A 23764-nucleotide genomic window follows, 5' to 3' on the forward strand; every position below is an offset into this window, starting at 1 on the left:
CATATAAGATAAAGTATATTTTATATATAGAATAAAGATATATTGTAATATATTTTTTTTTGTTTGGGCTATTTTTTATTCAACGAAGAAAATATATCGAATATCCGAACGATATATCGGAAGTATATCGAATGAAAATACAATCTTATTATATTACATTCGTTAGACGAACTATACATTTCGTTTTCTATTAATTTCTCCTGGTGTATTTTTTTTTCTTTTTTTTTTTTTTTTGTAAAAGAAGATCGAACTTTATAACTTTTTGATATCTTAGAGAAAGAAAGAGAAAGAGAAAATTGAAGAGTTACTTTCGAGAAGGACACTTTACGTAGTCAACCGTTGAAATGAACGATTAGAAGCCGCGTTCAAAAAGAAAAATCCTTATCGAAAAAATTTTTTCGATAGGAATGCATTCACCTATCCTTCCTCACCCTTCTCCATTTCTTTTAATCTTCCTCAATGTCCCTTCAATCAGGCAGGTGTTTCTATTCTTCTTTCTTTTGTTCATCGACGAGTCAGAATCAACGTTACTAATTGCGATATCGTTTTTTTTTTTTTTTTTATACTCTCGTGACTATTTGAGCGTAGACGAACTGGTCGATTGTCCTTGTTTTCTCATCGTCGCTTCTTCTCAAGCAGAATCGAGAAGCTCTTGACTGATAGTCTTTGATCAATTCTCTCTTTTCCTTCTTTTTTATTTTTCTTTGCTTTTCCTTTTCTTTTCTTTTCTTTTCCTTTTTTCTCTTTTTTTCTTTTTTACACCCCTTTTACTTCTTAGACGCATGTTCCTTTTTGGGTTGAGAAATTCTTTCTACCATTATTTCGGCTCTTCGTCTTACGCTCGAAAAAATACTTAAAAATATTTTCATCCTGGCGTATTACAATCTTGATTCGCTAATGGAGATCGAAAACTTTCAATATATTTTCAACCCATATTCGTTACGCCATTTATAAAGTATTTTACTATTCCTTATATAATATTCTTGCTGCGATCATTATATATTTATTTTTGTTCACATTTGAATAATATTTTTATTTTTTCGAATGTATTTTTATCGAATACGATAAAAATAGATTTCAATAATGTAATAGGCTTTATATAAATCGATAACGTACAATTGTGAACAGGAAAAAATTCATCCATTCTCAAAGCTATCATTGATTCTAAATAATAGACGTGACGTATTGTAAAGCAAAACTTTTCATCTTTAATATTTTATCGCACCTAACAATTGAAATTTACTTCAAATATTAAAGTAATTTGAAATTTACTTCATAGAAAATAAGTTATGTGTCGTGTCATTACGACTAATGATATAATTTTATTCTAATCTTTATAATTTGCTAACTGAGAGACGTGGTTGTCAAAATAATGAAGAAGAACAATGAAAAAGAAAAAGGAAGAAACCTCAAGGCTCATTTTTCCAAACTTCGAAAGTCCATTAACGAGATTAATTCCCAAGGAATGGAAGCATACGTACAATGGCATCATTGGTTACGGTTGACTGCGGTGAATGCAAGAAGAAGAAGAAGAAGAAGAAGAAGAGAGATATGCCGCAAAAAATAAGGAAGAGATAAAAGAGGAAAAGAAGTTGCAGAAAAGGATCTAGATCTTAATGGTGTTAAAATTTGCATTAGGAAAAGCGTATGGATATTGATCCTTGATATTCGAATAACATGCGAAAGAGAACAAAGATAAGGAGATAAAAAAAAAAAAGATAGAAAAAGAAAAACGAATACGAGTATTTTGTAGAAGAAATTATTTCGCGCTATTGAACTCTCCGTAAAATCTTTTTATAGGAAGGAGTCAGGCAATCAGGTAGATGGGTACGAAAATTGACACGTACGATGAGTGAAACTTTAACGTTCGTCGTTTACGCTTACCATCTACGATGTCACATACGATTGGAAATTGAACGAACCGATGAACTATGATTCATTATCAATGGAAAGTCATAAGCTCTGTCGCATATTTTTCCTTCGTTTTATCATTGATTGCATTATCGAAACAATCGTAAAATTAATTAACATGAAAGAATCATCCGGGTCGAATATCATTTATGCGAACTTTGATTTTCATTGATCTTTACAATAATATAGTATATAATAGAAAATGTGTCTTTTCGAAGTTTTCCTAACCCTTTAAGAACCTTGGAATGTGCCAATTATGAACTCTTCCACCTCTTTGACACTTTCCAATTTTAACACTTCAAATGTTTTGTATACTAGCTCCATCTTAGGCTTTTTATACTTTTTAATACTTAGCTCTTCATACATTTGAACTTTTAATACCTTTTAACACGAATGGATATTCATCGTTCGTTTTCGTATATGTTATTAAAAAATTAATAACACGTACGAAAGAAACATACTATCAGGGATATAAACTTTATTAGAGTCATGCATCTTTAAAGTGCATTTAAATTGTTAATACTGATTCGACAAAACGTTTCAAAATTATTTCTTCTTTCGAACATCCCTTCATAAACAAGAACACGCGGTAACGCGGAAGAAATGCAAACATATAAAGAAAGTAGAAAAAGGAAAACAACGATGATAAAGAAATAAAAAAATAAAAAGTGATGCTACAGGTACCGACGAAAAGATAGATTTCAAAACGAATGGACGCGCTTGAAATCATTCAAAATACAAAAGTATAGTACAAGTGTACGATGATCGAGATTCTTACCTTGAGGCGAATGTCCGCGAAGGAGGACATTGAGCGCGTACCGACACCCTCTGTTCCCTCTTCTCCCCCTTGTCTCTTGAAACTTTACCGGATAGACACAGCAGGATGATGACACAGCCCGGTTATGATTGTATTCTTTACTTAAAGGAATTATTTAATATAGAGATTGATAATCGTTAGATCTTGAAGTAACATAGATCGTCGGAGCTAGCAGCGGCACGTGAACACCACGGCCGAGTGGCGCAACTGAACTCCGCTGAACCGAGTTGGAGCTTAACTTAGCGGAGAGAGGGAGGCAGCGACCGAGGAAGGGTGAACGAGATCGGAAACGATGTGAGGGTGGGGGAGAGGAAGGGAGGGTGGTTGGACAGAGAAAGAGAGAATCGTAACGAATGATGGGAATTGAAGGAGGATGGGAAAAGCTTTGCTATCTGGCTCTCACTCAGTTCACTTTTTGTTTCCTTTCGTCTTTTCTCTCTGTCTCGTCATTTCCATTTGTTCTCCACCAAGCTCTCTCTCTCTCTCTCTCTCTCTCTATTAGACTTGGTTCTTTCACTCTCTCACATACACACACATATACACGCACACAACATCGATTTGTCGACAGTGGCGCAAGCGTCGCGATCCGCCGTATGCGCGTTCTCGAGTTTTCGCTCTTCGCGCGCGTACCGAGAGCCAAGATCCCACCAATCCGGAAGTTCTCACGCGCGCTTTTTTCCGTTCTTTGCCTCCCTCACGTTTATCGAGGAATTCCTCCTCTCTCTCTCTCTCTCTCTCTCTCTCTGTCTCTCTATCTTTCTTTTTGTGCAATGTGGATCATTGAAACGTGAATTACGTAATGATTTCGGTATAAACAATGCAATGGAATACGTGAAACAGAATAATTTCAATAAAATGTAGAACGGTTAATGATTCCGTCTGGGTCGGGTTTTTCTCTTCTCTCTTTTTTTCCGCCTTTTTCTTGACAACGAATATTTTCTCAACCCTTTCATTTCTTTTTTTCTTATCTTTTTCGTTTGGACCATTCTTTAGAAATCTATAGACGCATTGCAGTTTAAATATCTTGAAGGTCTTAAATCTTCAAAAGAGAGACAGAGAAAAAACTTCTTTCCCTCTCTCTCTCTCTCTCTCGAGAGAGAGAGAGAGAGATTCACTTCTAATTAATGAAAAAGAAAAAAAAAGAAAAAACTTTGGAAATCCAACCACAATACTAATACGTGTACATGAATATTTATCTACGTTTGAATTAGTAACTTGTTAGCTTAAAAGACGAATTGGAAGGTATGCGTCTTCTGTGAGAGCTTATAAAAGAAGTGTTACAAAAATGCATTTGTACAGAGGGGATGAAAGTTATTTAATCATTTGATATCATTAATTCTAGAATTTAAATTAAGATCCATGTTACTCGACGTTGAAATATAATATAAATCGAGTAGATTACTTTTTAATTAATATTTTAAATGACACGAACGTATTAAAGCATACAACATACGGAAAAAACAATTCGAAATTCAAAATGACATGTTCGTTGTTTTCTACACGTTTTTAATAAAAGAACCATTTAAAATGTACGAGAATTATCCGTAGAAATAAAAATCACCTGGTGTTAGATAACGGTATCAAATAACTTTCCAACCTCAACTTTGCGGAGAATCGAATTAACCATTTTTCGAGATCTCTCCAGTGCAAATGTTTTCGAGTTGGATGGCATTAGATTCGATGATAGCCGAAAGAGTACACTTTTGAATCGGAGAAGAACAGCACGTTTTAAAACCTTACCTATAATACTTACAAAAAAAAAAGTTAAGCGAATAGTAGAATTCGATACGCTTATATGTAATAAATGTACCTATCAAAAGAATTGACTTTCTTTTAGAGTAAATTACCAATAAAAGATTTTTCATTGCTTTGATGGAGTTCAATAAATTGCTTTTTTCGAGGAATAAAATTAAATTACATCAACAAAAGAGACAACTTTGTAGCGATCTGCAAGTTGCTTTCACAGATAGATTGCGAAAGCATTTTGCAGGCATTACTATTTAATAGTCTCGCACAATGATATTCAATGCAAACACGTATTTGTCTTTATTTCGATTGATTTATATTTCATAATAGATTTATTTTGTGTGATGTTGTATGGAAATTCATTGGCGGATAACGAGTTCTTTTTAATTTGTTAGAGATATATAAGTAATGCTCCAAAATGCTTTAGTAGGATGCTATAAGAAGGACTATCATTTCTAATAAATTCATTAATAAATATATAAATTCACTGATAGAATCTATCCGATCAACTAATGAATGTTTATCTATCCCCACACGTACGTAATTCATTTTCACGGTTTAGTTTGCGTTCGTGCAAATAAACTTCAGAAAATACGTATTTATAAATGTCAAACTTATTCTTTTTAAAAGAAAAAACGAAAGATTGTTGCGAGAGCTTACACTATGCGAACTGTTTTTCAATTAAGATCTCAAAATTATATCATAATTTTAATGTCAAATAAGAAAAGTTGCGTAAACTTTTTATCTCGATCTATTATTTATTATAGATCGTATAATAAAATAAACTGAGGAACGGATCGATAAAAGTATTTTGTAATTAAACTCTTATTAAATCGATCTGTATTTCCGGACTAAGCGTAAATCAATTAACTTGAAATCATATTAGGGAGTAAACACAAGCAGGTATCGAATTGACGAGAAAATTAATGGTGTTTACGACAAAACAAACATACAAAGTTCACATCTGCATCGAAAACTGTAATATTTTTGAAAGAGGATCCTTGCCAATAGCAACAACGAAGGATTTTAGAAAATCCTTCGACGTAACCTTCTGTCTCTCATTAATTCATGTGCGAAATGCACAACAAGAATGGTTCGACTTAAGTGGGTCGGGACTTGCGATTGATTAAAGTCTCGAGATACCATTCCGCTTGGTTCGCGTGAATTTTTAATGAGAATCAAGTCTCGCAGAAACACAAGTACCGCGATCGGTTCTCAAGATGATACATCCTCTTCAATGAAAAGCGGAGAGAGCTGAGAGCAAAGACAAGAAGCAGAAAGAAAGAGACAGGGGTGGGTCCGGTGAGATGGAGAGAAATTGAAAAACGGAAGTGGAGAGTTCTCAAGCTTCTTTGTTCGAGATGAATGCTTTCTTCTCAAATTACTTCAGTTATTACAATACGAATACCCATTCTCAATATATATTCTGAAAATTTCTCTTTTCGAACTTCAAATTTCTTGGTACGATTCAAAGAAAGACATTTGACTTCGAGTATGAGAACAAAGAAATCCACTCGCGGGCGACTTTGTCGAGACGAACGTGAATTTTAATAACGATAAATAACAAAAGAGATCTTGTTTTCCGATCCCTAAGAATTTTTTCAAGATGTCATAGACCGTAATATGAGATTTTCATTTCAAGGCTGTCAAAAAGATCGATCAAACGATATTATAACCAATGAAACGGATAATCGTTTCTAACCAGGGTGAACATTTTACAAAAATCCTTTCTATAAAGAAATTTAATCGATGTTAAGCTTTCATGATTGTTAATAAAAGTAGTAAAACTGTATGTAGGTGAGAACATTTCAAAGGTGTTATTAATAAATGAAATAATCCGACAAGCCGTTGGAGTCAAGTTTTTAATTAAAACGTTTAAGATCCACGAAGTCAGGGTGTAAGTAATCTCGGCCCTCGCATTTTATCGCGTTGGTAAATAACGAAATCTCTCGTGAGAGAAGAGAAAACGACGAAGGACGACGACGTCAATGGTTGAGAGAACAAAAAATAAAAGATAAGTCGAACGTTCTTACCGAAGAAGAAGAAGAAGAAGGAGAAGAAGAAGAAGAAGAGGAGAGAATAAATCGAAAAGTGTAAGTTTGCTTTTCTGATATCTTCCTTTTTTCTACTTTTTTATCGTATCTTTCCTTCATAGCCAATATTTCATCGTTGACCAAAAGTCGATGCAAAGGGTAGCGATATCCTTGAAGCTTTACACTAGCCACCAACAAAACTACGCGCCGGGAGAAGTTTTAAAAGCTACGGACAGTTTCTCATGGGACGTTTGCGATCACATTCGTCATAAAAACTCGACGTTAAGATCGACGAGAATGGAACTTATACAAGTGTAAATTTTGAAGCTAGATATCGGCCAAGGAACATCGTTCATCATTGCTTTCTGAATATCGAAGGTTCGTTCATCGAACGTATAAAAAAATATTCAAAATAATTGAAACGCAACGATGACCATGTATATCGAGACAAGAGTGATATCAAAAGTATACGAGAACGAATTGAAATCTTACTTTTTCTTGAAAATCTCTCATAAAGCTTGAAAGGAAATGTTTGATTTGAACGATATTTTTGAAAAAAATACGGCGTTAAATTCCTTTTGGAAGTTAAGAAAAAACGGAAAGAAAGATCGAAATTGGTGACAAAGCTCTTTTTTTCCTGATCAACGAGTTCGATAAAACACTTTTGCAGCATCGATCCCGGAGCTTGCACGTTACATCGGCAGACGTTGTAGAAAGAGGGAGAGAGAGAGAGAGAGAGAGAGAGAGAGAGAGCGCGCGTAGGAGACAGAGCTCGTTTGAGTAGCAAAATTTGTAGCTGAATTTGCAAAACGCTCGCAGCCAACTAGTAGCAATGGTAGTGGTACAGGCAACGCTGACGGCTCTTCTCTGGTTCTTAACTCGGGAGTTTCTCGAACAGGTATAATTCGATGAACCTTACTGCCAGGCTTTGCTCTAAAATATAGAGGCATCGACGTTTATGAAATTATCTGGAAACTTTCGAAAAAGAACTTAAACTTTCGTATAATTCGATATTTATACAGATCGAGAGACATTATTAAATTCCATGGGCAACGTTACGAAAGGAAAAAAGAAGAACAATATAGGAAAAGGAAACGAGAAGGAAAAGAGAATGGAGGGCAAGATATATAGTAAAGTTCACGAGGCTAAGAGAGGGTGGTTCTATGAGGACAGTAACTTTATGGCGACTCGTCCAGAGGGCAGAACACTCATTGCAAGATGGCCGTTGTGCCTCGGCATCCCGTGTGAGTCTCGACCCGTCTCGCCACCTGGATTTCAAGTATACCATCGTTGTCGGCGATCTCGGATGAGGAAAAGAGATACAGTGAGTACCATACGTGTCCAATATTCTTCTATTCAACTTGAAAATCATCTCTTCGTGAGTAATCTCCTTTATATATTCGTATTTTGGAATTATCGTCATTGCGACATGATCGTATCGTCTTTGTTTCCTTGCCAAAACGAAATAAATCTTTTTTTTTCGAGTTTACTACGCAATCGGATGGCCGAAGAGACGCGAAGGGTCGACGTGTCTGTGCGCGTTCGTGCGTGAGAGAGAGCGAGAGAGAGAAACAGAGAAAGGCAAAGATAAAGAGACAAACAGACAAACAGAGATAGAAAGACGAGATAGAAATATAGATAGAAAGAGAGTGCTACATTGTGGATCAATAAAACGATGGTGGGTGGTTGTTTTGACATTTTGTATGTGTGTAAGTAGTACGGTCCGCGGGGTAGGTACAAGTAATTTAAAACAGCTCACTACTATTCTTTTGTTCTTCTTTTCTACTCCTTTATATCCTTTATATTCTTCTCCGTCGTCAATTGCATATTTTTTATGTCGTTTTGTTATCGACATCTCTCTACCACGCGTTTTGCCGATTCTCGCTTTCTTTCTTTTTCTTTTTTTTTTTTTTTTTTAATTTCTTCATCGTCTATTCTTTTTGACTTCTCTCTCTCTCTCTCTCTCTCTCTCTCCCCCCCCCTCTCCCTCTCTCTAGTGTCACTTGTAAGCGAACAGGTTACTCGATCTCGCGTAATCGAACACGCTAAAGGATTCGAGAGCGAATTGGGGATGATTCAAGTGGTGGAGAAGAGATTCGAGAGAGCTGCTCAATGCCAATGACGTGAAAGCGAATTTTGGGAATGGAATTTTGTTGTCCATTAAGCTCATTTCAAAAATGTCGATATTATGATTGAGACGATATTAATTGTTGAAAATTATTTTCTATTGGACGCTCTGAAAGAACTTTCGTATCATTTTTTTTTTATATATCATTACTTCATAAGCTTTGAGATTAGTCTAAGTTCTTATCAGATATTCCAATGTAATCATTGATTCGAATATATGGATTTTACTGATAGAACTTTCTTTGCACGATTCATTCCATCGTAATATAAAATTATATTCGAAAGTTATAATTTCATGAGTTTCTTATTTTACTGTAAGATAATTGCATGAATTATATTAAAAATTCAGGATGAAAAAATCAATAGGATATCACTCGAAATAAATAAAAGCAAGAATTTAGGAAAAAAGAAAATTCTTCTTATAGACGTTACTCGTACAGAGTTTATTAACCGTTTCTATGTCACGTGGCGTATTGCGCTGTTCACATTTTATATCGGAAAGTACCAAAGCATCGGCCCTTGTTGCGCAATTAACTTTACGCTTGGATCTATCGAAACAAACGTTATTGCACTGTTTTGTCACTTTTCAACGAAGTTTTCTTTTTTCTTCTTTTCTTTTTTTTTTTTTTAACCCAACTTGTTATCAAAGCTATAACTAATTTGAAAAAACACACGATTATATTACGAAACAAACGATAGGTATTTTTTTAGGTAAAAAGATCACTTTGAAAGGTTCTGATTATTTTTGCCATTAGAAAATCGAGAAGAAAATCTGATGCCATTATTGCGTCATTTTCCTTAACCCATCCTGAGGTTGCCTTTTTTTTTGGAACGGAAGCTTTTACACGAACGAGGGAAAGGAAGTATCCGGCATCGAACGGGCGCGAAGTTTGTTTGATGGTTTAGGATTACTCGTTGGCACGAATTTGACCCGAATACGGTTAGAATTCGAGCCGTGAAACCGTGAAACGGTTTTCTGCAAACTCTGAAAAAGATAGCTTGCACGATGATCTACCATGATGGTCGAAAACTACTCTCTTTTTTCTTGTTTCTTTTTTTTTTCCATTTATCTTTTCTCGGGTCATCGAACGAATACCGCTTGACAGAGATGTTTGTCAATGTAATTTTGAGAGAAATCAAAAAACTGAAATGTGAACATTACTGAAAAAGTATATTTTTTTCTCAATAACGCTTAACATTCGTTATTCAAAACGTCGGGTCATGTTTCTTTTTTTTTTTTTTTTTTTTTTTTTTAAGGAAAAGCTTGTAACGCTCGCACAATTCATCACGAAATGAATGGTTGTTTATTAGAATATTACATTTCATGAAATTTACAGGAAAACTTAAAGACAATTAATTGCTTTATAATTTTTAGTGGGTAACATATGCCTTTCTCCGACTTTGAAAATCAATAATGAATGCATTACATTTTTACATACAATTTTGTACTCGCAGTTAATAAAAATTATTATTAGATTATTATTTGTTTTTTTTTTTTTTTGTCAAAGTAAAAGTTACATCAACTGCTTCTTTAATTGCTACGGCGAGCAATGAATTGTTTTTTCTACGTTTTCCTATTAATCTCATGAGATATAACATACGTCCTTCTCGTTTAGAAACCCATTCAAATATACTTTCTTTCGTACTTTATTCTTCTTCGATTCATGCCAAGTTAAGTCCATCGAAATTATGGAGAACATAAGATATGTCAACCCTTTGTTTTCTAGAGAACATAAGATCTGTCAATCCTTTGTTTTCTTATCATACGCAGTGTTTCTAATTTATTTCTTTTGCAATAATTGTTCCAACGATAAACGATTTATTATCAAGATGTATAATAAATGTATAATAAATGTATAATAAATCATTTGCCCTTGGATAAAGGGCAAAATTTTTTTAACGCTTGTTTTCATCTCTTTTTCGTTTATAAAAGAATAAAAACGTCCACGTTACGTGGCCATTAGATAACTAATATCAAAAGCGGTATATTTCTTTCTAATACTTCGATGATCTTTATGGCTCGTTTACCGCCTAATCAATTTATTACTACGGACTACTTTTCTTTCGTGTCGTTGTTAGACTTTCGTAGAACAATTTCTACGTCATTTCTCGCGTGACAAGGCGAATTCCCATGATTGTTCTACATAGTAAGCTACGATAACGTAAGTCGATTATTTAAAGGCGAGGCTGTTACCACAGCATTGTCGTGGACCTGTCTGCAACTCATACGAATTTTTATTTATTCATTATTCCTTTCACGGGATAACATTAAGCCTTCTAATGCAGGTATATTTAAGTATTAAGGGAGAAAAGGAAGGAAGGAATGGCAGGAAATATAGTGCCGAGTATTAATTTATCAAATGATATACTTAACTCATATTTTATATTGGATACGAAGAAATTGGATACGACTTACGAAGCAACCTAGATGAAACTATCGATCCATTAATTTTCTTCCCTCCCTTTTTCAGGTATGACCGCAGGAAATTTTTTATGCTCTTAACGTAGCGCAAAGTGTAACAAACCATTATTTCCGAAATTATTATTACGGTATACATCATTTTTTACATTTTATATAAAAATTAATTATTAACATTAAACATTAATATATAAACAATGAGGTTACTTGCAAGGAGGATAAACAGGTAATTTCTTCGGTGAATTACATCTTTGTCTCTTTTCAAAATGGAAATATTTTGGAAATTCAAATATTTCTAGAAAAATATCATATGTATAACGGAAAATTCTCAAAGACTGTAGAAATTTTTAAAATAGTAAAAAGTAACATAAATTTCTGCAACACTTTTGACACGAAAGTTGACTGAAAATCTAAAATTTCGTGGATTTAAAGAAAGATTTCTTTTGTTCTTCTTGAAGTCCCTTGCAAAAATGTATTACGTACGTATTTACATAGTTGAACGCATATGTTATGTATGCGTGTGTGCGCAAACAAAAACATATTGGTACTATAGTTTAATGTCAGGATTACACGGGCATTTTACATGCCGCGTGTTGCACGTTGCGTTTTCTCCGCCGAAATAGGAATTGTGTTTTAATGCAACTGACATAACAAGTATGGAACACGTTCTGACACTCTTTGCGAAATGTCGCCTGTCGTGCGTCACGTGCGGAAAACAAAATATGTAATGCGATACAATACGTTTGGCGTGTAAAACGCCCGTAAAACGCTCATTCAGTCAAGATTCTACTCCGACGGAGAATACGTGGCATATAAAACGCACGTATAGTCCTAGTCTAAATAGTTGAACGAATTGATTTGAAATTTGTATCAAAGAACGGCTCATACGAGATCGATTTGATTTTCGGGTTTAAAAGTAAAATGAAGAAAAATAAAACGATTCGTCAAAAACCGCATATGCATTAAAAAATTGTAACAATATTTAAAATAATTCCAGTCATTAATCATGAATTACATTCCCGTACTATCGTTAAAAAACCAAAATGCTGATTAGTTCTTTCCGTCTCGTTTTACTTCCTTCTTATGTGTCTGCAAAATTAACATTGGAATTTTCGAATTTTTTGAAATTAAAACTTTACTGGCTTGTACTAAGTTTATGCCCTTTTGTAAAATATTTCCTACTTTTAAAATGGACTAAAAAAAATTTCTTCTTTAGAGGAAGCATGAATTTCAAAATTGTGTACTAAGTTGTTCTCTCGGAAAACAATAAATTATGGTGTTATACAAATTTCTCGGAATTATTCGTTTTTGAAATATAATTTAAGAAAGAAATTAACAATTTAAACAAAATTCTAATGTAAAAGTTATACCAAGCTGTGCTGAAGGAGCGTAATAAATTATCCAATGTATCGAAAATTTATAGAAGATATAATTTTCTAAATTTAATCGTGAGACGATTAAAAAGAAAAAGAATTCTAGAAACTCATTGTATTAGGTAAACATTTTTTAGGTTTGAGAATTAATGATTTTGCTATTTCATTTGGAAAAAATCACATTACTTTGATTAAATGTGCAAGTTAAAATATGATATTATTTTTTATTATACAAAAAGAATTATATAATAATACAATCGTCATCTAGACGTAACGAAGCTATTGATTGATGTTAAATTAAAAGTGAAATTAAGTGATCGAAAATATTAATCGGGAAAGTTAAAACTTGGAAAGCACAATATTAGAAAAATTCCCTTGTGTTTATTTCTATATAATCCTACTTTTTCTACATTCTTTATTTAATACATTACTTATAAATATGGGGGATTCGTGAACGTCATCTTTAAAATTTGTTGCTCTCATGAGCAACATTAAAAAGAATCGGAATGGTTCGTTTTATCTTGAACAAAGCCAGTACTAACGTAGAGTAGCCGATCTAAAGGGAATGGAATAGAGGGATGGATATAATTTTGACGTATCGTAGTCATTGAAATGAATCTTCGTTCGGAGCACTCGTGTGTAATACAATGCTCCTTTCTATCATGAATATCAATTAATCATCTCGAATAATAATCGCTGTGGTAAACGATTCGATTCCAGCGTTTATCTAATGGAACGATGAGAAGAATTTCTTTTTGGCCGGTGCATACCCTTCAATATTATATATGAATCGTTATAGACTTTGCGAAAAGAAACGAGAGATCTTTGTAAGTATTCATTGATCTCTTGAATAGAAAAAAAAAAGAAAGAGATTTATAAATATAGATATTATTTCCCACTGAGATCGATCTGCGAATTCGTAATCTCGCCAATTTTCTTTTTTCGAAATAATTTTTCAATGTCATCAAGGACGGGAATCATTGATCGTGGGCTCTTTCAAGCAAGGTCTTTAGAAAAACTTGGCCTTGACGCGAAAAAGCTCGACGTTGACAGTGAGCTTTCGATATTTCGTAACGATAACATAGAGTTAATATTTCAACTGGGAAAATATCCGTTCTCGTTTGGTATAACCGGACGTTATTGTGATATAAAAACGTTTGTTTGAAAAGGAACGATAGAGACTCTTTTTTTCCTTATTTTACTTTTTTACCAGAGAAACTAACAAGACTTTTCCCGGTGAATGATTTCAAGTTTTGATCCGAGCGAACTAATTGTAAGTTAGTTAGATACGGAAGTAGTCACCGAAATGGAAAATCTTCTGGCGATTCTGCGTCGATCGATCTGTATGTCGAAATGCTTTTTTTTTTATTTTGATCTTTTGTAAAATATCTGAAGTGGTCAAAAATATTGTTGCCAATCACGTGATCACGAATTGACTTTATAATCTATTAGAAATTAATACTATATACATATATATATATATATATACATACCCGTTATAGCTTATATAAAAAAACTATCCTTGATAATAACAATCAAGTGAACTTGGCGCATATATGCATGCATAGGGAGGGTCTTGCTGACAGGAACAAAGGTTCACAGACGAAACCAAGCCTTCCATTAAAGTGTCACTTCGATAATGCCTGTCTATAAAACAAAAGAAGGTACGATCGATGTAAAATAAAATCGAAGGACAACGAGGATGAAGAATTGTTTATTCACCAAATTTGATGGTGTCGTCTTACGAAGAAGCGACACAGGGTGAAGATTTTCAAGAAACATATAATATTATATAAAACCAATATAAAAACGTTCTTAGGAGAGATAAGTGATGAATTCTGGAAAAAGGAATGGTGAAATAATAAAGTAGTAAAAGTAGTTTCTCTCTCATTCTCTTTTATTACGCTGAGCCAGAATAGCAAGACAAAGGTAGGTCCTATCGGAGTTATCTCTGAAAGTAGTGCAAACGTAGAAGTATTATAGATTGATGCAATAGGTAAGGTAAAGAAGAGCAATCGAATAACAGTCGAAGTTGCTTAGCCAGACACCAAGCAAATACGAAGGCTCAGAAAACGAACTAAGAATAATGGAATTGAAAAGACTTACGGGTGTCGGAAGCGATGGTGGAACTGATAATGTTGAAGAGGCAAAAGATGGGACGTACCTCGTAAAGTGTAAAGGAGAGAAGAGAAGAATAGAGAGAGAGAGAGAGAGAGAGAGAGAGAGTGGGAGAGACGAGTATGAGAGAAACTAGGACGAGAGGCGCGAGCCCAGGATGCACTGCTCCCAGCTCGGTCCACTGACACGAAACCGTCCACTCCTGTCAGGGGTGTAGGAAGGACAGGGAAAGAGGGTGGATGAGGAGCGAAAGGGGTGGCTGCTCGGTTGAGTATTCATCCCGAGCCCCGCTACCTTTTCCACGGGCACAACCTACTTTGCTACCTATCCCGTCCCGTACGCAACGGAATGTGGGTCGCAGAGGACGACAAATCGTCTTATTCCAATGATCTGCATCGTTGCAGGCACATGGATTCACCCCAGCAATCCTTCCTTCCTTCCTTCCTTCCTTCCTTCCTTCCTCTCTTACGTATTCGCTTCGAAAATTCAAGACGAAATCTTTTCGTTTTTTCTTTCTCCAAAGAAAGAATACAGCTATGTTAATCTTTCTCGTTCTTTCAGCGATGTTGTTTCTTTGATTTTCCTAAATTTGAAGAAATTTGACAATACAGATAGATTAATTACGTTTTTGAATCGCAAATAACGAAGAATCCTTTCCTTATAAATTTCTCTCTCTCTCCTTCACTTTCTCTCTGTAAATTGATTGATCCATGCGAAGAATTTCTGATTACAGAGAGGGATGTACTTTACTTAAAGCAAATTACTCCCATCGCGCTTTAAATCAATCTCGGAGTTTCTCTATAAAGTGATATCCCATCTGAGCATCTGATTGCGACACCGATGTTATCTACTTAGAAGAAATCGCCTCAACCACAATTCGAAGAAGCTCTCTAATTATCTTCGTAAAATTATAAGAGTTCGCTGATTGCGAGCTCTTTCTTTAACTTTTATTACTGGACGATAACGCCTTCGATTATCAATTCAACGATGCCATCTTACTCGTTTTCAAGCTTATCTAAACTATAAATGTTTCTTAGTTTCGAAGAAGTTTCATTGTCCTCAAGGAAGAAGCTTGTCTCAACTTTTGATCCTACGTACTTTTAGTCTACGTACTTTTACGTTCATACCCATCTTTTCCTTTGTTCGAATAACTTTCTTTATTCTCTTTGGAACCCTCGTTTAAGCTAACAATAACGTTTATAGCCTTACTGAAAAGGCAAGAAACTATAATTCTGTTCTACTTTAAGGAAGATGACAACAGAATCGAATTTTTACGTACCACGTAAAATCACGTGGGCAGCACGAACAAACGTTTCTTGATTATCAATCTGAACTTCATTGAAATCTCATTGTTAATTGTTTTTTCCAGTATATTATTTAAATGGTTACAAATATTTACCTGATCCATTTAAGATATGGTAGAATCATTGATAGAGAAAGTAGTTTTGTAAATTCTTATTCGTGTATCATGGATTCACTGGTTTTGTATTAATCGATATTGCGCGAATAAAAGCGAACTATCGAAAACAGTCAATAGAACAATCATTCTGTGAAAAAGATAGAGGAAGGATGGGAGGTAGGTTGAAGAGAGATAGATAGATTGATAGATGATAGATAGATGATAGATAGAGAGACGACCATGGGTCGTTTACATGAAAGAAAATTAAATCCAATATTTAAGATAAACGTTTTATTCTCCTTTCATCGATTCGGAATTGCATAAAAACGCAATAAAAGGGGCTTTCGAATTTAATTCGGATTCAGATTGTTATAATCTCATCTGCGGTTTAACTGAGTTTAGAATGAGAGAGAAAAGAAACTCTTGGAAAATCTGAGAATGTCTCCACGTGGTCGGAAGCACTTTCGACCGAGCTTAAGCTTTTGAAATCGATGGCTCAAAAGTCGATGGTCGCAAGTGCAGCTTAGTCGATCCTTCTCGACGAGAGCAACAACAATATCTCGAAAGTCGGTTAGTAGGTCAACGACAGATGTAGTTGGTATATTCATTCGATGCACTTCCAGGACACGGTTCTACCACTCACCTTTTCTATATAGATCAACTCCGATTCGCAACCGGGAAATCTCTCATATCCGATTCCATAATATCAAATCGACTTTGCTATCAATTTTTATAATAATTATTATTTTACTTTCTTCTCTATATAAAGATAAAACATAGGTATGGGGTAAACGATCTATGGGTTATTGAACGCTCAAAAACCTAGATCGAGAGAAATATTCAGCTATTGTCCAGCAATTCAGGAATTATTAAACGCCTATGTATTGATTTTATCAATACAAGCAAATAATGTATAACAATTACAAAAGAATATTTTTATTTGAGTTTCCAATAAATCATCTATATACTAGCACGTATAACTCGCGTAATATAGATGTATCTTGTCACAACTGTATAGGTACATGTGGCATCCGTAAATAATTTTAAAATTATGTATTTTGTTGCAATTTAATTTAAAAATTACAAAAAAGAATTCATTATGCTTTAAAATATACACAAATATTTGATAACAATTCATCGTTAAATCTTTTGGAGACACGAAAGGGAGCCACCAATAACCTACGACATCGTGTCCGCGAATTACATCGTCAATCTATATATGAGTCATTGGAGCTATTATTTAATTAATAAATAATTAAGAAGAACAGGACATGAAAAATTATGTATTATATAATATCTAATAATCGACGCAAATGATATAGCAAGTATAATCTGAGCAACGAAATAATTAAATTAACATTTTTTTTTTCAATTCTAATGTATCAAAAATGTGCTATGAAAATTATTAATATGATAACAGGTTGCACTCAAAGTGTAAGCAACGCGTTTTTACAAATATTATGGATATTAAACTTTATATTATTATAAATATTAGATTGCTTGTTACAGAAAAAATTTTAGGGCGAACAATTAAATAAGGCTTTGCTTTGTAATAACTTTATGTATAAACTTTAATGAAAGGTAAAAAAATTTTGACAAATTAAAATGTATTGATTTTTTTATCTAGTACCTGGATAAAAGCAGCGAAGAACCGGCAGTAAAGAGATTACAAGTAATATGTAACTTTTTATAGCAGTGATTTTTAATTGGCGTTCCTGAGAATACTAGACTTTCGCAAACTTGTTAAAAGTATTCCACGAAATTATAAAAGTGACGTACTACGAGTAGCTATAAAGTTACGTTCGACGAGAACTTTAATATAAATGCGTAATGCCGTTTACAACGTAGATAAGATGAAACTTTGTAGTAAACTAGGAAAAGCTAAGTAAGCGTCTCTCTTACAGTCATTCATTGCAATTGTTTTGACAAATTCTATATTTCACGTGTATTTGGTTTATGCGTTGTATATAATAATTGATAATATCTTTAATTCAGATCTCTTGCATATAGAATCAGGTAATACGTTTTTCTATAAATAAATACTTTTTAAAGAAATTATTATTTTTCGATTGAAATTTATTATTTTGGGAATAAATTTTCCTAATTATATTTCCAATTTTTTCACATTCGAAACTTTTCCATATTCGAAAACCAAATACACCTAAAGATTGAATCATGTCCGTCGTCTTCTTTGGAACGATTGAAAATGTCACTTCTTTGTTTTCTGAAATCAATCGATTTAACTTCATTGAATAGAATAGTGAGAAGCTTTTGCGTTTTTTTTACAGATATACTTGCTTTTGTTGATTGAACCAAGTTTTGAAATGTTCTGACATAAGTTTCCCTGATTTTTAACCTTCAATATAAGTATTTCTTGGACAGAATAAAGTTTCTTGCAACCTTGGATCAAATATTCCTCCAGACTTCTTCAAAACTATATATACTGATAAAGGAAGACGTTCGCTTGTTAAAATGATAAACATTATAGTGTAACTTTGTGTCGTAGACGGGATATCGATTGAATAGCTCTTTCTACTGTATTCACTCTTTCTACTGATTTTTTCAATGTTCTATTTTTAAATTGTATTTCAAGCTCGTCTACATTATAAATTTTATCAATTCCAATAGTTGAGATGTTAGATCTTACACATGGAACAAAAGATTCTTTCGCAAGTCTTGAAACGTCGCGTTCTAAATATTGCTTTCTTGCGAGATACGGTTCTATGCACATTCTTGAATTTTCAAATCCACCCATTTACTTGTTTTGAATTCATATAGGTTCACCAGGTCTTTTGCTTCCAAATACTACGATTTCAAATTCATATCATAAACAACAGATCTTCTGTCACAATTATACAAGATTTCTATTACTTTAGTAATGAACGAGCTTTTATGGAAAATGTTGCATTTATGGAATGTTGACTTTCATGCGATATGCGCGGCGTGGCGAATATCTTTGTGTCAAACATTTCTATGAGGAATATCATTATTGTATCAATTACAAATCATAATTTTTACTCTTTTTATGATTTGTTACATCTCCCTTCGATAGATGACGAAATGAGAGTAAGCATAAATATTAGATTTGATATTGTTGAAATCTACAAAAGCCGGCAAGCTTAAAAATCGCATTAAAATTGATCTAAATAAAATTGTTGTATGGAAGAATTATTTTAATTATAGCTGTTAAATCCTATGGCGTTATTTTAGGTAGTTAGTTTTTAATTAGACCATTAAGTCTTTATCGTGACTTTAAGGAACATAAATTATATAGATTGATAAGATAAAATAAAAGGTGATTTGGTAGGTAAAAAGGCTCTGCGAATCAAAGGAATTAGAGAACAGAATATTAAAGATAAAAATTTCAAATCGCTTACTTTTTTTACGCATACTTATGTAATAATTCATGAATGGGCTTTTATCTCGATGATAAGTGAACCATGTTCGGTAAAAGTTATGAGAGATTACTCACAGATTGTTCTCAATTTATTGGAAATTTACTGATTTCAAAATACAGATTTGAACTCGATTAAAAATCTTTGTTACGTTTCCGTTCCGATTATTTGGTAACACTTATTTTAACATTCTTGAATGTAATTTCAATGTGCACGTTCACGCATAATTCCGTTCAATCTCATTTCAGTCATCGATCCATCATATTGTTGTCAACGATACTTTTATTAAATAACTGATGGAATTCTGATAATCTGCAATCTTTTGTCTGTAGACAAAGAAGATTTTCTAAAAGTGAGAATTCTCCGTCTATTCTAACCTTTAACACTCTCGAAATCCGTGGAGTAGGATCTTCAGACATATCAGTTTCGTACCGTTATCAATTTCACGTACGCAAATATTATCTTTCATTTAAAAGCGATACTTTAGCTGTTATTTTAATAAAGTATTGTTATGATTCGTTAACCTCAATGTTTCTTGTAAATTGTATCTTTGGCATCAAAATTCACCTCTCTAAACCTACAGAATTAATTTCTGTAAATTGCATCATTTACAGCATAGAGGATACTGTTTCCAAAAAATCTTTTTTGTATATGAACTATTCTCGGAAAAACAGGATTTTGTGACAAAGGTTTTTATCAAAAATTCGAAAATTCTGACTGCTTGTTTAAATCTCCATTTTAAAATGAGACCTTGTTCATCAATTTTTGTTCATCAAGAATCTTGAATGTTTTGAATGTGGTATAATCTACGCAAGCTTATACGTCGATACGATAGGCGCATAATGGGTATAGCGTTTGCCCTGTTGCTCTTGTAGTTCATATTTTGTTCATACCTGTCGCTGAAGTCGCACACGCCTCGAACGAAAAGTGATGAACATGGTTAAGTAATTGGGAAACAGATTGATTGATGATGGAGTTATACGGCCCACGGCGAAGAAGTTATCCATTTATTACGATCTATAGCATTAACTCTATCATCATAAATTTTTTTCTTAGTTTGCGACACATTCGGCTATTTTGATTTTTTACTATCTTATCGATAGTAAAAAATTCAAATATGACGAAAATGTTCTTCATTTTATGATATGTTTAAAATTTCATAAAAAATGAAATTTTATTTTATTGATCACGGCAAAAACTTATTAAAATTAAAATTGATACCTGATTATTAAATGACACTTTTATAAGATGAAAAATAATATTTGCGTACGTGACGTTGGTAATGGTACGAAAAAGAGATGTTCCGTCAATAAATGGAGGAAACAGAACGCTTAAAATATGTCACTTTAAAGTTCAAAAGACGAGGAATAGGCGGAACGATAAAAAAAAAAACCTCTTTATCTCTGTGCCGTTCCATAGATGCCGTACCAAAAGACTGCAGTTTATCAGAATTCTGTCAGTCATTTCGAAAAAGAAAACCATTAACGACGATCTCGGTCGTACAGAAAATATGACGGATCTGAACGAAAATATGTGAACGTGTACACTTAAATTAATGTTAAAATCAATGTGACCGAACAATCTGTATGACTGAACTGAAATTTACGGATTGACCTTTCTTTACTCGCAATTTTTTATCTATGAAGAAAGGGAATTTTTCATCCCCCCCTCTGTACGTTACCACCTTTTAACATTCTCGAAGTCCATAGATTAGAATCTATGGTACTATCTGTCTGATAGTGCATTGATAATGAATGAGCGAATATAAATGATTGGAACTGAACTGTGAGTAAAGAGACGAAACGACGATAGGACGATGACTTAACTGACAATGTGATTGAACTAAAATATGAGAATCAACCTTTAAAGATTTTCTCACAGGATACGAAACACAGATTAATCATTAGTTTTACAGAATACAGACTTAATAACTGATCAATGACTTTCTATCAGATAAAAATGTTAACATTTTTGCTCGGTAAATAATTCTGATTGGTTTAAAATTGAATCAGGAATCTATTATGTCATTAAACGAAATGAGCTTCAGCTGACGCAAGATCCGAAATATTTAGCAGGATGTATTTCATAAACAAAGATATTGGAGGTCTTTGCGAACTGTTTATGTTTCCAATGGTGTTAGGTGAGCGCATGAATAGGCCGAGATTCGTAGAAGTATAGAGAGTATCAATAGCGATAGGATAGGGATCGTTTGGTAAATACATAGGTAGTAAAAAGGCGTCGGTGTAACTCTTCCTGTAAATCGTTAGATTACACATTCCAAACCTTCAAAGAGGAAAATATGAAAAAATAGAAGGAAAAAGAAACATAAATAGAACATTTCTTATAAAAGATTATTGTCAGTTTTATGACCTTAGTGGTTTTTTATGTTTCGCGAATTTGTCTTATAATCAAAAATATTTCATGACCACTGTTTTAAAGTTAAGATGTAGAAAAATTCGTATAGTTCGTCGGTCGCAGTTTTGGCTTTTCAATTCAAATGACAAAAAATAGGCACAAATATGAAATAGTCATATTTAATGAATCACAGAAAATATTTGAAAAATATTTCGTGATATCGGTTAATCGTATCGTTCCGCCGTTTCTCAATTAACATCATCAGCTAACTATCTGCGTGACTAAATATTAGTGTGTCCTCGCAGATGATTAAGTGATATACATGGCATTAGATGGTATGCATATGGATACCGTGCGTATTATACACTTTCTCATTCCGACGGATAGCGGATTATTTAGAATTTACAATATTTTGAAGTTATAATATTACTTTTTTACATAATTTGAAACAAAATGAACATTTGATTAATAAAAAGTGACGAATACAATTTATGAGAAGGAACGAAAGAAACACTATCAGAATTTTCGTTTATATTACAGCACTAAAGAAGTGGTACAAGAAAATCGATCAAGCTGGCGCCATTTAAGCTTCGTTTCTCGAAGATGTCGAAGTCGCGAAACGGCGGCAGTAAGGGTAGCCGCAGTAACAGCACAGAATCGGAAGATTCTAGCCAACAGCGTTTGATTAATTCACCACTCTTGTCGACATCGGATACACTCGGAACGAACGGCAACAGTTTTGTCTTGAGAAACGAATCAACGGTGCCGAGTTCGCCTCCGCCTTCTTATCAGCACGTTCTCGAAGAGGTCTTGTATTTTTTTCCAACTTTATTATATCCGCCTTTTTCCGTTTCATCCTTAGCATCGAAACGATAAAATTATTCTAACTTCCCCTGTGTTTCTATGTATCTAATATTACATAAAGTCTTTGGGTTTCCTTGTATAGTGGCATTAAAATGCCACGATATAATTTTTTATATAAAATTACGATATTATTTGTTTTGTTCACTCGATCATTCGTATACGCGGAACTAATTAATCATGCTTTACTCGGACCAAAACGCATGTGTTACAATATTGTGCATGCGGTGTACCGCCGCATATATTTCATCGCATTGCAAATATTAGTTATATGACATTACTTGCGCCACGTTTCTTTCGTGCCAACTTTTCTATTGGTAATCAAATACTTTCTCCGTCCATGGTTAAGATAATAATTGGAACTTAAGTTCGATAAGTTTTAAAATAGGAAAGAAAGAATTTAAATTTCGTATTAGTATTTTAATACAATTCTTTAATACAAATTTTTATTACTTTTTATACATATAAATATTTATATCATTTTGATAGAATAACAATTCTTCGTTGTGTCACGATTAATTTCATTCAAACGTCGATATCAATTATTAACGATTATTATTTTTCGATACTTTGAAACTATTGATCAAGCAAAGGTACAGGATAAATAACATAATATTACATGTATAATAATTTAACAGAAACCAATATCATCGTGATATTTCATAATGTGTAGGTATTAGTATAAAATTCAATTTGACGAAAGAAAATATTATCATTAACATTAACAAACGCTTATTTTATGAAAATCTATATTGTAATATACATTTTCATCTATATTGTAATATACCTTGACGCATAGTAATTAAGATTACCAAGAAAATTTTCGAAGAAGTATGATCGTAAACATTCCAATGTTCATTTTTATAATTGCAGACGAGAATGAGGCAATCGGCTGATAATGAGGGAGAAGAGGAAATGGACGAGGTAGAAGAGTATACAAAAAAACAAGGACAAGCTTTGAAGAGGTACAAACCTGCTGTTAGCGGTGAAGGAGGTGGCGGTAGTGGTTGCGGTCCAGGAGGTGGAGGAGGGAGACAGCCTGTCAAAGGGACAGAAATTCTTCATAAATCGAGCAAAGAATTTTATAGAGCGGTTGCCAAACAATGGGGAATTACTTGTAAAATGAGCGATCATTGCAGATGTTTCGATTGTCAGGTATGAAATTTTACAATGTAATACATTTCTTGCTTTTAAATAGCGCAACTTAAAT

General features: G+C 33.5%; 2 protein-coding genes across 7 annotated transcripts in view; one reads left to right on the forward strand and one right to left on the reverse strand.

The window, feature by feature from the left end:
• The window catches only part of LOC118446898 (uncharacterized), a 59869-nt gene extending 56947 nt beyond the window's left edge, over positions 1-2922 (reverse strand). For both annotated transcript variants that reach the window (XM_035878082.2, XM_085656067.1), the window contains exon 1: positions 2690-2922. The gene's annotated coding sequence lies outside the window, so the exon portion shown is untranslated. The remainder of the gene's footprint in view (positions 1-2689) is intronic.
• Positions 1-23764, forward strand: part of LOC118446899 (uncharacterized) — a 42316-nt gene that overhangs the window by 13524 nt on the left and 5028 nt on the right. For 2 of the 5 annotated variants that reach the window (XM_085656069.1, XM_085656068.1), the window contains 2 exons: positions 22234-22500; positions 23428-23709. In XM_085656069.1, the coding sequence (XP_085512195.1) occupies positions 22297-22500; positions 23428-23709 (486 nt within the window). In that variant the 5' untranslated portion in view covers positions 22234-22296. Of the gene's footprint in view, positions 1-7714; positions 7886-7992; positions 8186-22233; positions 22501-23427; positions 23710-23764 lie in introns of those variants that run through there. The other 3 variants (XM_085656070.1, XM_035878084.2, XM_035878086.2) reach the window with 3 other exon arrangements.

Source organism: Vespa mandarinia, chromosome 3 (genome assembly GCF_050613455.1).
Source record: "Vespa mandarinia isolate Hongniang chromosome 3, ASM5061345v1, whole genome shotgun sequence".
Classification (NCBI taxonomy): domain Eukaryota; kingdom Metazoa; phylum Arthropoda; class Insecta; order Hymenoptera; family Vespidae; genus Vespa; species Vespa mandarinia.